This window comes from Pyrgilauda ruficollis, unplaced genomic scaffold (assembly GCF_017590135.1).
Source record: "Pyrgilauda ruficollis isolate IOZ18807 unplaced genomic scaffold, ASM1759013v1 scaffold16, whole genome shotgun sequence".
In the NCBI taxonomy this organism is placed as follows: domain Eukaryota; kingdom Metazoa; phylum Chordata; class Aves; order Passeriformes; family Passeridae; genus Pyrgilauda; species Pyrgilauda ruficollis.
Genome location: NW_024514764.1, coordinates 4,699,168 through 4,712,630, shown reverse-complemented (window position 1 = coordinate 4,712,630; position 13,463 = coordinate 4,699,168). Strand labels below are relative to the sequence as shown.

The window sequence follows — 13,463 nt, the reverse complement described above, 5'->3', positions numbered from 1 at the left end:
TGCTGTCTTTGATGCATTTTTGAATCACTGCAACTTTGCTCTTCATGCAACTTTTATTTTTCTTGCTGGCTTGTTTGTTATCTGTGGGACAGAAGCAATCAGATGCCAGGAACCTTATTGCATCACTGCACACTGTAACTACTAAATTAAATTTTCACGTTTTTACCCCTAGGACTTGACTTGCCCACCTCAACTATATTTGTAGACTGGAATTCTAAAGTGGGCCCTATGGATAACAAGCAAAACACACCTGTGACCTTACATGAAGGTCTCCAATATCATTTATTTCTGTCTTGCAGAACTTAGTCCAGCAAAGTGGTGATCATTAGTGAGTTGGGAGGGAAGTCTGCTCACATTTATGGTGTTATTCACTATGAGCTGAGCAGCTCCTCTGCTCCTGGTGATGGAATCATGTGCAAGGGCTTCACCAGCCTTTCGCTTCAATCTGTTCAGCCCTTGAATACCAAATTTCTGTTGATTTCAGTGAGCTAGCAAGGAGGCCAGGCAGGTTTTGCTGGCTCACCTCAAGCTGAGGGAATCAGAGCTAACTGAAAAAGGCTCTTCCCATCACATCAAGGCAAAAAGCTTTGAGCCATGGCACTACCCCTTCAGGGATCTCAAGCATGAACCCTTCCTCAGAGCTACACCAGTGCTGAATGGAGAAACGACTATGCAAAATGCATAAAAAGTCCCATCCCTGTGGCCTGGCTAGCCTGCAAGAATGGCACAACCTCTATTTGAAAAGAGCTGGAAAAGAGAAAAGGAGCTGCACACCTTTACACCACAAAGTATGAGCACAGCAGAGCTTTGCAGCCACTGTCACTGCAAAGCCCATGTGCTGTTGGAATGATCAGCTCCAGTACCAATAGGAGATATGGCTCCTGAAGGAGGATTCACAAATATCAGTCAGCACATCAGCATTTGTGGGTATGGCAGTCATGTCTGAAGGGTTCCAGATGAGATCTGGGCCATCCTAGCCCTGCTCTAGCTGGCTGTGCTAGGGTGTCTTGTAAAATATTTCAGAAAACAGCCACTGCATTGGCTTTTACCTCTTCTGCATGTTTTCCTATGAGAAAGGACAGAAATCAGAGCAGACAGCCATGTACAGAGCACTAATCCAAAAGATAATGGGAAGAAACTTTGCAAGGAGAGAATTCAATTCACTTTATAACAAGCAAATGTTCATTTCTCACAGTGACATCCAGAATGAGCAATGCTGGGTTCCTGCCGGCTCAGCTCTTTGTATAAAGGTTGTGATATTTTGTCAGCAAGGAAAACAAAGGTGCTGAGATGGACTGGTCAATAATTGACTGAGCCTTGTTACTCACTGCAATCACTATCTTGTCACCATGTCTCTGTCTCAAAGTTTCAGTTAAAACTAGTGAATCACCACACTGAAAAAGACTTCTTACCATGGAAAAAAAAGGAAATTACAATCACTGACAACAACAACAAAGACTTCCTATCTGGCTTTGTCAAAGGTCACTCAGCAGTTAAGTCCATTTACACTGTGACTTCTATCAGCTGTGAAGAACACAGAACAAAGGGAGCACCAATATTCACTCCTCTGGCTTCAAAAATTTCCATGGAAACCTTTTTTCCCCTCCCTTTCTCTTTAAGTTACCTCAATCTTCAAAGAACCCAACAAGGACAAAGCCTGCACTGGAAGCCACTTTCACTTTGCATGTCTGACATTCGTGTTTCCAGCCCACCTGAGAGCCATAACCTTGACACATTTCTTGGCAACTACCTGGAGTTTTATCTTCCAGCAGTGAAGGTAAGTGAGTAACTCCTTTTGCCACTGGATTACAGGTGCTGTGCATGGATATGGTCCCCACCCTCTTTCCAGCCTGGATTTCACCTGAGGACACAGCTCACTTGGTGTAGGCTCTGTACAAACTCAGAACACAGAAGACACCCTGCCCCAAAGCACCCCTCTCTGAAGAGGCAGAGCAGATAAATCAAATCTTATTACTCCAACCTATATGTGGAAAACCATGTTGGTCTCTCAAATAAATGACAAACCCAAAGGCAATTAGGTGTGATTTACAAGGGAGTCTATGGCAATTATGCCTCCAGCTCAGGCACCTAAATTGTCTCAGTTGTCTCTGGTTTTGGACCCATGCCTTGGGGAAGCCCAAGGCCTGACAGGAAGAAATGGATACAGAAAACAAACTTGCCCCCAGCACCCTGACATATTCCCAAACTCATGGATCATTCCTCTCCCATAACAGCACAGCTGCTTTACACACCTCCAACCTTCATCAGCAAATGCAAAATAGCCAGATCTAATTGCTAAAAGTTACTATTGCAACATATCAAAAAGAACAATCCAGAAAGTGAGACAGTATTAAAAAAAAGCCCTTGGGGAAAAAAAAAAAAACCAGGTTAACACTAGAAGAGCAGAAATCACTGACAGTGAAACAGTTCAGGAAACCCATCCTGCTGATGGGAAGAGAGAGAGACCCCAAGACACAACCACCTCCCTTGGCAAGATAACAACAGACTCCCCACATCTCCATCGAGGCTGAGCCAGCCCTGGCCCCATCCTAATTCGGCCTAGAATGGGTTAATTCTGAGCTCAGGGCTGTGCAGCAGGAACTGCACACCTGGCACTGGAGCAGCTGCCTCAGCAGGGTTAGAGCAGCAGGGGAGCGCCCTGGCAGAAGGGGGCAAGGAGAGATTCATCAGAAATGAAGCTCCCACCCAGCCAAGAAATAAGGACACTGCCAAGTTTAAGGGCTTTCATGACCCAAGGACTCACCCCGAGGCCCAGTGTTTCAGACCTTCCTATAAAGGATGTTTTTAGGATTCCAAATTTCTCATGGGGTAAAAGTCGGGAGTATGAATTATTTGCCAAAGAAGCAAGACCTAAAACACCACCATTTCCCTCCTGTGCTGGCTTTTATTAATAGATCTCAAAATGCTCCAGGGCATCCTTCCCATCAGAGGAGACAGAACTGAAGTAACTTCTCAGAATCACAGTGGCAAGGAGCATCCAAGTTGGGGAGAATCCTGGTGTCTCCCAGGGGCACAGTAATTCACAGCCTATTAGGATACACTGCCTAGTTGTAAGACTTTCCCATGAGGGTTTCTATTAGTATTTTAATTTCTATTTCAGGCTGTCACATGCTTAAAATATCTTGTGGTTTGCTCTCAGTTTCTCAGGGTTTTGGTTTTTTTTAACGATCTGATTGAAAAATTAGCCATCCAAGAGGAAAAAAGCTCAAGTTGAGGTGTCAAAACATCCATACAAAACAAAATTAGACTAAAAAAAAAATAATTCCCAGAAGAGATTCTTCAATATACAATTAAACTGTTCATAGTTCTGTATGGACTCAAACGGGTCCATGTGTGACTGCACACTGCAGTAGGCAGAAGCTTTCTGTGTGCATGTGTAGCTTGTTTTAGCATCAGTCTGCATTTTTTTCCTGGCATAAATCAGGTAGCTTCCTCAATTTCACTGAAACTGCAAAATTATTTTATGTGTAATTTAGCAAGCCATGTTTCCTATGCTTTACAAAGATTCATGCACTAACTCATAAAGTCCACAAGGAACACAGGCTATTTGATCACAATTATTTTAGAGGAATTAATTACTATAAGAAGATGAAATTATGATAACTCAAGCAGTGCATGCTCTTATGTCATGCACATCAAGATAATTTGTTTTGACTTGGTCTCAGGGATAATTTTTAGATACGAACACAACCTCCTAACAACTAATTTTCTTTATAACATCCTACCACTCAGGAAGGCAATTTCTCAGCCCCTCCGTAATGTAGCTGTATGCAGGATCACTACTGCACTTGAACGCCTGCAGCAAATGTGATCCCTCCACAGGCCCAACCCAATCACTCCAGCAACAACAAGAATTTTGTTCTTGCATGGCCAGGAAGCTCTTTGTTCCAAACAGTGGAAGAATTAAGCATTGTGGCCCAGATCCTCAGCTGATATAATTAGATGGCATTTCATTGAAACCAGGGCCAGCTGATACCAGCTGAGGAGCCAGCCCTTGATCTGCAGCAGCAACAGCTGAGGAGTAACAAACAGGCAGGAGAAAAAATCCTCCTGTTCCACTGCCTTGATAGAATAACCAGCTCAGTGCTTTCAGCAGGTTAATCAAGAAATCCCTGGGGGGTTAGATCATCCAGAATATCGTATCCCAAATTAAAGAATGGGAACACTCAAAAGCAAAAGGCTGGAGCTGGAAGCTTTGGCTTTCTGGAATCAGGTGAGGCTGGTGATACATTTCCACACAGAGCCCCCTTTGCCCTGAGGATCTGTCAGGACCAGTCCCTCCTTTCAGCTCTATTGAGCTCCAGCTTGCAGCTCAGTGTCCCTTCAGGCAACCTTAGCAAAGCCACCATGGGAAGGAGCAAGTGACCACCCGGCCTCTATGATTTGGGAGTGGAGATTTGGTCGAGATTCATTTAAAAAAAAATACCAAACACCTAACAAAACCCTGGACCCCAAGGCAGCCAAAAGAACATTTGTATGCATTATTGAAAAAAATATCAGCACACCACTTGAAATGTGTGTTGCTGATTCTTCATACACAGGAAAAGCTGACAGTGAAATCAAGCTTATGGAATCACCTCCTGTTCAGTACCAAGTGTATTCCTCAGCAATAAAAGTGATTTTGGCAGTGTGGGAGGTTAATATGCAGTACCCATCAGAGTGCCAGTGTAATCTGTGTTTATAAGGCAAAGCACCAATAAATTAGGTCAGCACATGAATCTTCAGAGGGAGGAAGGAGAGGGAGAGCAGGAAGAGCACCCTGGGCAGCAAGGCCACAGGGGCCAGGCAAGGCATGTGATGCCCTCAGGACTCCCAGCATCACAGACAGAGGCTCTCAGGAAGGAAAATCCATTTTGCCATTAGAAGTAACAATAAAAATATTACACTGATTCAAAATGTGCAATCAGGCCTGACTTACAGCTTGCCCTGCTGCATTCAGGCTTTACATCAGAAGGCTGTAAACCGTTATAGCAGAAAATAATAGCTGGGTATATTTACTCACCCAAAACCATGCTTCATTTATTTACCTGAATACACTATCACGTACACTGACCATTGTCGCTGCTCAGCCAGGCAGGCAGACAAAAATGGGCAAAATAAACATCTACCCAGATTTCAGCAGCAGATAAGGTATTAACTCATGCACAAAACAATGAAGAAATGTCAGGATATACAACAGTAACCCCTCCTGAATTCTTGATTGTATTATTAAATAAAAGTAAAGGTAGAACATGCAAAGAAGTGCTGAATGCCTATTTGTAATAGCAAATTAAAAAGCCTGTTAGCTCCAAAGCAATCCTGGCTTGTGATTGTAGCAATTCAATGTGAAATTCCCAATAACATTCAAGTACTTCAATAAGAGAGGAAAGATTTTAATTCAATGACCAAAAATAAAATAAAGAGTTGATGTGAATGACTTGATTTCATTTATATTATTGAAATGAGCTGTATGCAATGACTTATTGATGTCATAATATTCCATTAGGAACTTATTATTTTCATGTTTACATAATGCCAGCAATTACAGGGGTAATGCTGGTCCAACACACAGCACAGCAGAAATAGAAAGCTCTTTGCCACATACTGGAATTCCATATGAAGATGTAGAGTTTAGTGAAGGAGAAATATTTAAATATTCCTTACTAAGACTAAGTTAACTTGGAAAATTAAATTATAAACAACTATCTTCTACTTCTAACTAACAGCTGCCCAAATCAGGCATGTCTACAAAGACCCTGTGGCTCTATGCACACAAGTTTGGTACTTAAAAGCCTGTTTGAACAATAATCAGCAGTTACCAAAAATTTTGGGGGTTTTATCAAGTCTTGAAGGCAAATATTTGAAGCCAGAGGAGGTAACTTGCACGCAGACATTGCACTTGCACTGGAGGGGAAGGGGCCAGGGCCTCACAGTACATGGGCAGGGATGTAGGGCTGAAATCCAGCTGGCTGGACACAAATCCCTGTTTCTTCCCTTGCAGCAGAAAAAGGGAACCCTTCCCTAGCAGGGGTGGATCACTGAACCCCCAGATCCCAGCACAAGCACAAACTCTCCTGCAACAAGCTCACACTTGCCCATGGCCAGCAATGTCCTGGGAAGCTGCACCAGCCTTGGAATACCTTAGCATGGGTCCCTGGGTCTGCCTGCCACCTGCCACCCAATTTCCAGGCTATCCTGACCTGCAGCCCTCTCCTGACTTCTCCCAGTGGTTTCACACACCAACAACCCATGGCTTCCTGAGCACAGCCACCTCAGCCCTCCTGACCCAGCAGGTCCTTCCATTCCCATCCCCCTGGCCAGAACATCAGGCTCTCTGCCAGCCCCACAGAATGCAAATGTGAGGTTGGCACTAATTTTGTGTTCCCAAACAGATGATTTACAGAGGTGAGAGGGCACAGTGGCTCCAGGACAGGAGCAGGGCTCTGCTCTTTCACCTGCTCATGGGAAAGGTCCATAAGAAAACAGAGCTGGCATCCTCCTGGTGTGATGGGCTACAGGGTGGCCCACAGGGATTTGAGAAGAGCCAGCTGAGCTCTGGCTTCATTCCCTGGGCTTCACCAGTCAGCACAGCTGAGAGGCACAGAGGGGCTGTAACACACTGCTGGTACTGATCATCACCAGCCTCCAGCACAGGGGAAGAAAGGCTCAGGAAACAAGGAACGATGCATTTCCCATCGTCCAAAGCAAAGCTACAGGTTCACTCTCTGCCCGAGTTCACCAACTGGCCAGTGCATCTCATTTCACAGATGACCAGTCAGTGGCTGAAGGCATTTCTAGATACTGAAGTTGAGAAACAAATGCAGAGACATAAGCTCTTTTACTCTTTTATTCACATCTCTGTGGTACTTTGGTCCACAAAGGTCAGTTACAGAAGAGAATACAGTAACATCTACCAATCTCACATCCTGAGATAAAACTCAAGTGTTGAAAAGGCTCAAGGAATAAAGAGCTTGTAGAAGACAGGGAGATTCAGTTTACAGGCAGACACAATTTAGATGAAACCATACTTAACTAAATAGCCAATATGCACTAAAGGTCACACTGATGAAAACAAAAACATGTTGTTTAGAGGAATTAGTTACTTTTTCACAGTATTGTCATTTTCACCTCTTGAAAGTCATGTAATTAACTACAACTAGTTGCTTGCATTATATTTCAAAGCTAGTTTTCCTTTCATTATACAGCTTTTACACATGGAGTTACAACATGTTTGACACAATGTTCTTTTACTGTAAAGTAAATTCAAACAACCTTAACTTAAAAAACTCATTTTAAAAATTTACAATTTTCTCCTCGCACCTGTTCAGTTTCACCCTCAATCTAACACCATAGGCCTTAGTTTTAGTAGGACCAACACTAAGAAAATGCAGCCAAAATTTGCAACCCACAAATTCTACTGTGCCTTGCTAAAGGAAATAATGTGTTATTTTATCTATTCTCACTTGAAGTGCTACAAACAGCTCCCCCAGAACTCCTTAAAAAACCACAGTAGAGTGGAACTTCAGTGATACACAGAGAACCAGGTACCCTGCACACACCCCTCACTGCCTTCTGCTGCCCTCCTCCATCAGCCATGTAGTCAATTGTCCAGACAGCCTTTGTCCAAGCTGATCTTGGTGAAAAAAGTTGGGAAAAGATAGAAAGCCTTGCTTCTGGTTCTGTAGCAAAATGTTTTTCTGTGACTAACTACACCTGTTCTTGAAGAATCCAGTTCTACCTCTGAACCCTGGGACCACAAGGTCTCTCTAGGACAGCGAGTTTTGTCTCTGCACAAAGGTACAGAGCAGTCCATGGGATCATGGACAACTCTTAGGTTGTTTTTTTGGGTTTGTTTTTTTTTTTTTTTTGTTTTTTGTTTTTTGTTTTTTTTTTTGGTTCATCAATCTGTTTTTTCCTCCTGGAAAGTCAGTGATTTCCCTTGTGCAAAACATGGTGGTGACACTCTTAACATGGCATGGATGTGCTTCAGAGGAGTGCAAGGCACGGGGCTCTGCAGGAGTGCCAGCAAGGGAACAGTGCTGGATGGGGCTGGGTGGGTGAGGAAAGATTTTTTGAGGAAAAGAAATACTTTGATGTGGTTTAATGCAGGGAAAAATGGACTGCCACATTCAGCACTGAGATGGTTCTGTGGAAAGGTGGTGGTGGGTCAGGGTAAGCACTTCATCTTTCTCAGTCCTCCTACAGCCCAACTCAACAGCTGTTGGAGCCCTGCTATGGACCACAGAATCCAGGGCAACGCTGGCCAAAGACAGAAATCTGAGTTCCTGCCTGATTCTGCCAGTTCTCAGCATCCTGCCTGATCACCTGAAGAACCAGGAACAGCTTGTTCCTTCCTCCAGAGTGCCCTCACTCTGGGACAACTGCCAGCAGCGCTCTCGGGGCTGTGCTGGCCCCACGGCCACCACTTCCATCAGCCCACTGAGCCACCAGACACGGAACCAGCAGGAGGGAGGGCAGCACGCTGCCGGTTTCCACAGCCCGAGGGATGTCGGATTAGACAGAAAGGTGCTCCCGGGGGAAGCGGAGCCGCGGCTCCCCGGGCTGACCTTGCCGGGCGGGGGGCAATGCGCCACTTGCCAGCCCGGGCGGTGACGGAGCAGAAGCGATCCCAGCCCGGGCACTCACCGCGCTGCTGTTCCTGCAGATTCCTCTCTCCTCTACCGCTTCTCCGTCTTTCCCCTTTATATATTTTTTTTTTTCCCCAAACCTTTGTGGAACAGACGCCCTCTCCTTGCCCCAGTTGGAGCTGCAGTAGAATGAAAAGGGAGGGGGGTGGGAAGGAGGGAGGAGAGGAGGGAAAAAAACCCTCTTTTGGTTGAGGTTTTCCTGTTACTATCACTGTAGCGTTTATTTAGCCAATCTCCTAACTATGACGTGAGGAAGGCAGGAATCATGGCTCGCTCATAATATTTAACACACCCACTGAAAGCTGGAGCTGCAGAGCTACTAGTCCAACCAGTCTCCAGAATTCAGTGTAGCTGAAAGAGGTTTTCACTCTGCACCTGCCAAAGATCTCTCCCCCCTTTTCCTTCTCTCCCCCTTCTCTCTTCCATTCTCTCTTTAAAAGAAAGATCTGTAAGACCCAGCAGAGATCAAAGACCTCTTCGCTAAAAAGAACCTCTACTGATTTATATTAGTTTCTTTCCTCTAATCCTTCCTTCTCTCCCCTCTTTTTTTTTTTTTTTCTGTGCCATATTTAACCTTTATGTTGCAGTTGTGCCATCAGACAGTTTTGCAGCCAAAAAAAAACAACCCAAGCCAAAGCACAAGCCCAGCTCGGATACAGCAGCCACCCAGACTCGATCTCAGTTAACTTACTAATCTCTCCCAAGCACTGGACGCGATGGATGAAGAAACGGGAACCGCTCTAAGAAAATGATTTTCCAGCCAATGTTCTTAAAGAGTCTGAGAGAAGAGAGGGAGCAAGAGCGAGCGGGGAGCGCTTCTGCTGCATCACTGCTCAAATCCAAGGGAAAGGAGTCAGCGTTTCCAGCACAGCCAAATATTATGGATGATTTTTTTTCTTCTGTCGTCTTTCTGCACAGGTTTTCTTAATATTTTTATTTTCCCCCTCCTCCTCCCCATTTTTTTTTTTAATTTTATTTAATCAGCGCCTGTGTCTGATGCCGGTTTCTTTCCAAGAGCCAGTTTTCCCTGTTTGTTGTGATCTCTGTAATAAAAAGAGGGAGAAATCGTGAACAGATGGCTTTCTATATTACCATGCCGCTGGCATTGTTTTCCTGTTGATTTTAAAAGCTCGGTCCGGAGCTCCTTTTTTTTTCTCTTTTTAAATTTTTTTTTCCCTTTTATTTTTTTTTCCCTCCCCCTCCCAAGTTCTTGATGATACTGAGACATGAGGACCTATCGGGTTTAGCCTGTTTATTTCCCGGCGCCTATGGAGGTAACTTTATTGACTTGATCTCTCGCTTCCCGACCCGAGAGGAGCACGCCGGAGCCCCGGGGGGGGCCCGGCAGCCCCGCGCCCGCCCGGGCTCTGTCCGCCGCCTCCCCTCCTTCCCCCTCCCCCGGTAATTCATCAGCCGCTCCGGCCATGAAAATGCTCCTGGTCCGCAAGTTCCGGGTGCTGATCCTGATGGTGTTCCTCGTCGCCTGCACCATGCACATCATGATCGACCTGCTGCCGCGCCTGGAGCGCCGGGGCCCCGAGGGCCGCCCGGGCTGCTCCTGCCCGCAGCCCGCCGCCGCGCCGCCCCGCGCCGCCGCTCCGCGCTGGCCCAGCAAGCACACGCTGCGGATCCTGCAGGACTTCAGCGCCGAGCCGGCCTCCAACCTCTCGTCGCAGNGGGAGGGCGCGGCGCTTGATCGGCCCCGGGGCGCCGCGCCCGCCGCCCCCCGCCGGCAACGCCGCCCCGCTGGCCGCGCTCTTCGAGCACCCGCTGTACCGCAACGCCCTGCCCCCGCTGGCCGACGGCGACCTCCTCTTCAATGTCAACAGCGACATCAGGTTCAACCCGCGGGCGGCCGAGCAGCCCGAGTGGTGAGTGGGACCGCGGGGGACGTGGCGTGCGCCCAGGGTCGCTGCTCTTCGGTGGGGAACGCGGGGTTTAGGGTGGAAGTGGCTTTAGGGTGGAAGTGGGCAGAGGGGTGAACAGAGCGTTTCGGGGTCACCGGGAAAAAGAGCAGCCATTCACAGGCTCGCTCGGTAATGTTCCTTTGGAAAATAAATGCCCTGAAATACAGAATAAACACGGGAAGGCTGAGCGCTGAGGCCGAGGGGTCGGTCTGCCCCATCTCCAGCTGCAGCCGACGAGGATGCTGCCAGAAGAACGGTGTGAGGAAGAGGGTGAGCTCGCAGCGAGCCTTCCTCTCCAGCACCTTCCCAGTCTCCCACCCAGAGGTGAAGGGTCTGAACAGTGAGGCCAGACAGTAATACATTAACTTTTCTCAAAAGCAGGCTCTAGTGCCACAAAGGCATTCATCCTGGCAGGTATTTCCGCTTTCAGGATCTGATCTGTGCTACATTTTTCATCCTCAATTAATTCCCAGTGCCCTGCACCTCCGCTGCTCTCCAGCCTTCAAAGCAGTCAGTTGCCTCTGTGAATCGTATGCCCTGTTGGCTCCTAAGAAATGCTGAGAAATTCAATGACTGAAAAATCAAAAGGGTTGTCTAATACAACAGCACCCTCTTCCAAACACACTGACATTGTAATGTTTAAACAGCTGCATTGTACCGTGCAAAAGCTCTGTCAAGCTGCAGAGCAGCCAGCATGATCTAAACCTTTAGAAAGAGAGGATAAATAATTCTGATTTCCGCCCTATGAGCATGTGAATTGTCCAGGCCCATTCCATCTAATAATCCTAACTGACTGTGAAGGGAAATAACCTGGAAAGTTTTGTGTTCTCTGAAAGAAAAAGAAAGGGGAAAAAAAAGTCACAAATGCCTGAACATCTGGAGATGACTGTAAACACAGAGAACTCTGGATCAGAAATATGGGTTAGTCTGTTCAGTAGGCGAAGAGTGAAATCAGCACTGATATCCACAATGCAGCTGCCTGTTGTACATATTTTCCTTAGTGGCTGCAGCCAAGATTCACAGAACTAAAGTGAATTTCAGAAGGTAGTGATCATTTTAATTAATTCATTGCTGTAGTAGGTTCCTACTGCTCAGGAAGGGGCAAGACCAGCCAGTTTTTCTTTAGCAGCCAGTTCAGAGTGATGCGGTTTCTGTCATTCTCCCTCTTTAAGAAGGAGGAGGGAGTGGGTGCATTGGGCACCACAGCTCAGGTTTTGCTGCACTCTTTTCTGCAAGGGTTTCCTGCCCCATGTCCCTGTTAAATAAAGGTTCAGGATGATGCTGTTGTTCGAGCCAGACCTGTAAAAGCTGTGTGCAACATAAAGCGACCTAAACACAAGATAAAACTTGAGCTCTGTGTTTCTGCTATGGAAGGGCCTCTGCCAATGCTCCGTGATGCCTCTCTGAGTTTTGCTCCTGACTTTTGTGGGTGATAAGTCAGGCAGGATGAGGAGAAGTGGGAATCCATCTCCCCTCTGGCTCCAGGTGGGAGAAGGCTCCTGGCGCAGGGAGGAACCTGGGACCTCTCTCCCTTCTGTAGTGCTTTGCCTTTCCAAGTTGTCACATTTTGAAGCCCTGTTTCTTGATGAGTGCTACAAACTGTAACATTATTTCTTTCTCTTCAACTTTGGGTTTTTGTTGTTTTTTTTGGTTTTTTTTTTTTTTTTTTTTTGGTGGTAGGCAAAATGAAGATCATCATGAAGAATTTTTGCCGACTGGAGAAACCTCCATAGACTCCTACCCAAACTGGTTAAAATTCCACATTGGCATTAATCGGTACGAGCTGTATTCCAGACATAATCCTGCAATTGAGGCTTTACTACAAGACCTTGTCTCCCAAAAGATAACCAGTGTTGGTATGTTTGGATATATGTTATTTTTTTATCATTATTTGCTCTTTGTTCCGGATCTCACTGCTGTTTGAGTATTAATATTTTGCATGGCTTCTCTCCAGCATCCCTGCAACTTTGCTTTCCGACTTCCCTGCTCATTTTCCCTGCTAAACATAAAGAGATATTTCCAGCTCTGTCATACCTGAATAATTGCCAAATCTGCCAGCAAGGCAAGCCCCATTCGTGTCAGAGATCCTTTAGTCACAGTCAGGCTGAAAGTGCCCTCTTCAGTTATTTAAAATAAATATGCTGACAAAAAAAAAAAAAAAAAAAAAAAAAGAAAAAAAAAAAAAAAAAAAAAAAAAAAAAAAAAGGATGGCAGAAAGCAGACAGCATCTTGCACGAGCTAGATTTGTATTACTGGCTGATTCTTATTTAAAAGCTGTGCCTGGCAGCCCTGCCATGCCAGGGGAGGAGAGGCTGCCCTGCAGCCCTGCTGCGGTGGCTGCGGGGGCATCCGGCACCGCGGGCTCTGCGGCTGCAGGAGCTGCAGCTTCCCCAGGCATGGCAGGGAGCTCCAGGCAAGCCAGCCTCCTGCTGAGCAGGGCTCAGGTCTGTTTGCTCTGCCTGTAAATCCTCAACAGGGATGTGCCCATGTCAGCCTTTGGCTCTGGTTAAACAAGGTGACACCGTTCGGGGCTTTTCTCCAGGGTTGTTTAATGGCAACGTGTGTCTTCTTGAATTTAGCTGCGTAGCTGCACAGGGAAAGAAATGTCACAACCTTAGATGAAAGCCCTGGGATACTAAACAAGTGCACACCCCGAGGTTTCCAGAGGTAGGGAGTTGCAGCATAGGCAATGGTTTCCATCCACCAGGCAGAAAATGGAGTTACTTGTGCTGACCACAAAGTTGCAAAGTCCCTTTCAGGGGGATGAAATAGCAGGAGCTCTGTGAAAGTGCTGATGGTGTGTTGGCACTGTGGGATGAGGTCAGCAGGTCTTTAACCCTGCAAGGCAAAAATTCCCCTGGCTTCAGCAGGAAATGGTCTGGGCAAGAATAGCTCAAGCAGCCCTAAG

The 13,463-nt window shown here is 46.3% G+C and overlaps 1 protein-coding gene across 1 annotated transcript in view; it reads left to right on the top strand.

Annotated features, from left to right (window-relative positions):
* Positions 1-8,733: 8,733 nt before the first annotated feature.
* FAM20C (FAM20C golgi associated secretory pathway kinase) overlaps positions 8,734-13,463 on the top strand; it is a 57,557-nt gene continuing 52,827 nt past the window's right edge. Inside the window, 3 exon segments of the mRNA XM_041462768.1 lie at positions 8,734-10,326; positions 10,328-10,519; positions 12,236-12,411. Of these exon segments, the coding sequence (XP_041318702.1) occupies positions 10,073-10,326; positions 10,328-10,519; positions 12,236-12,411 (622 nt within the window). The 5' untranslated portion in view covers positions 8,734-10,072.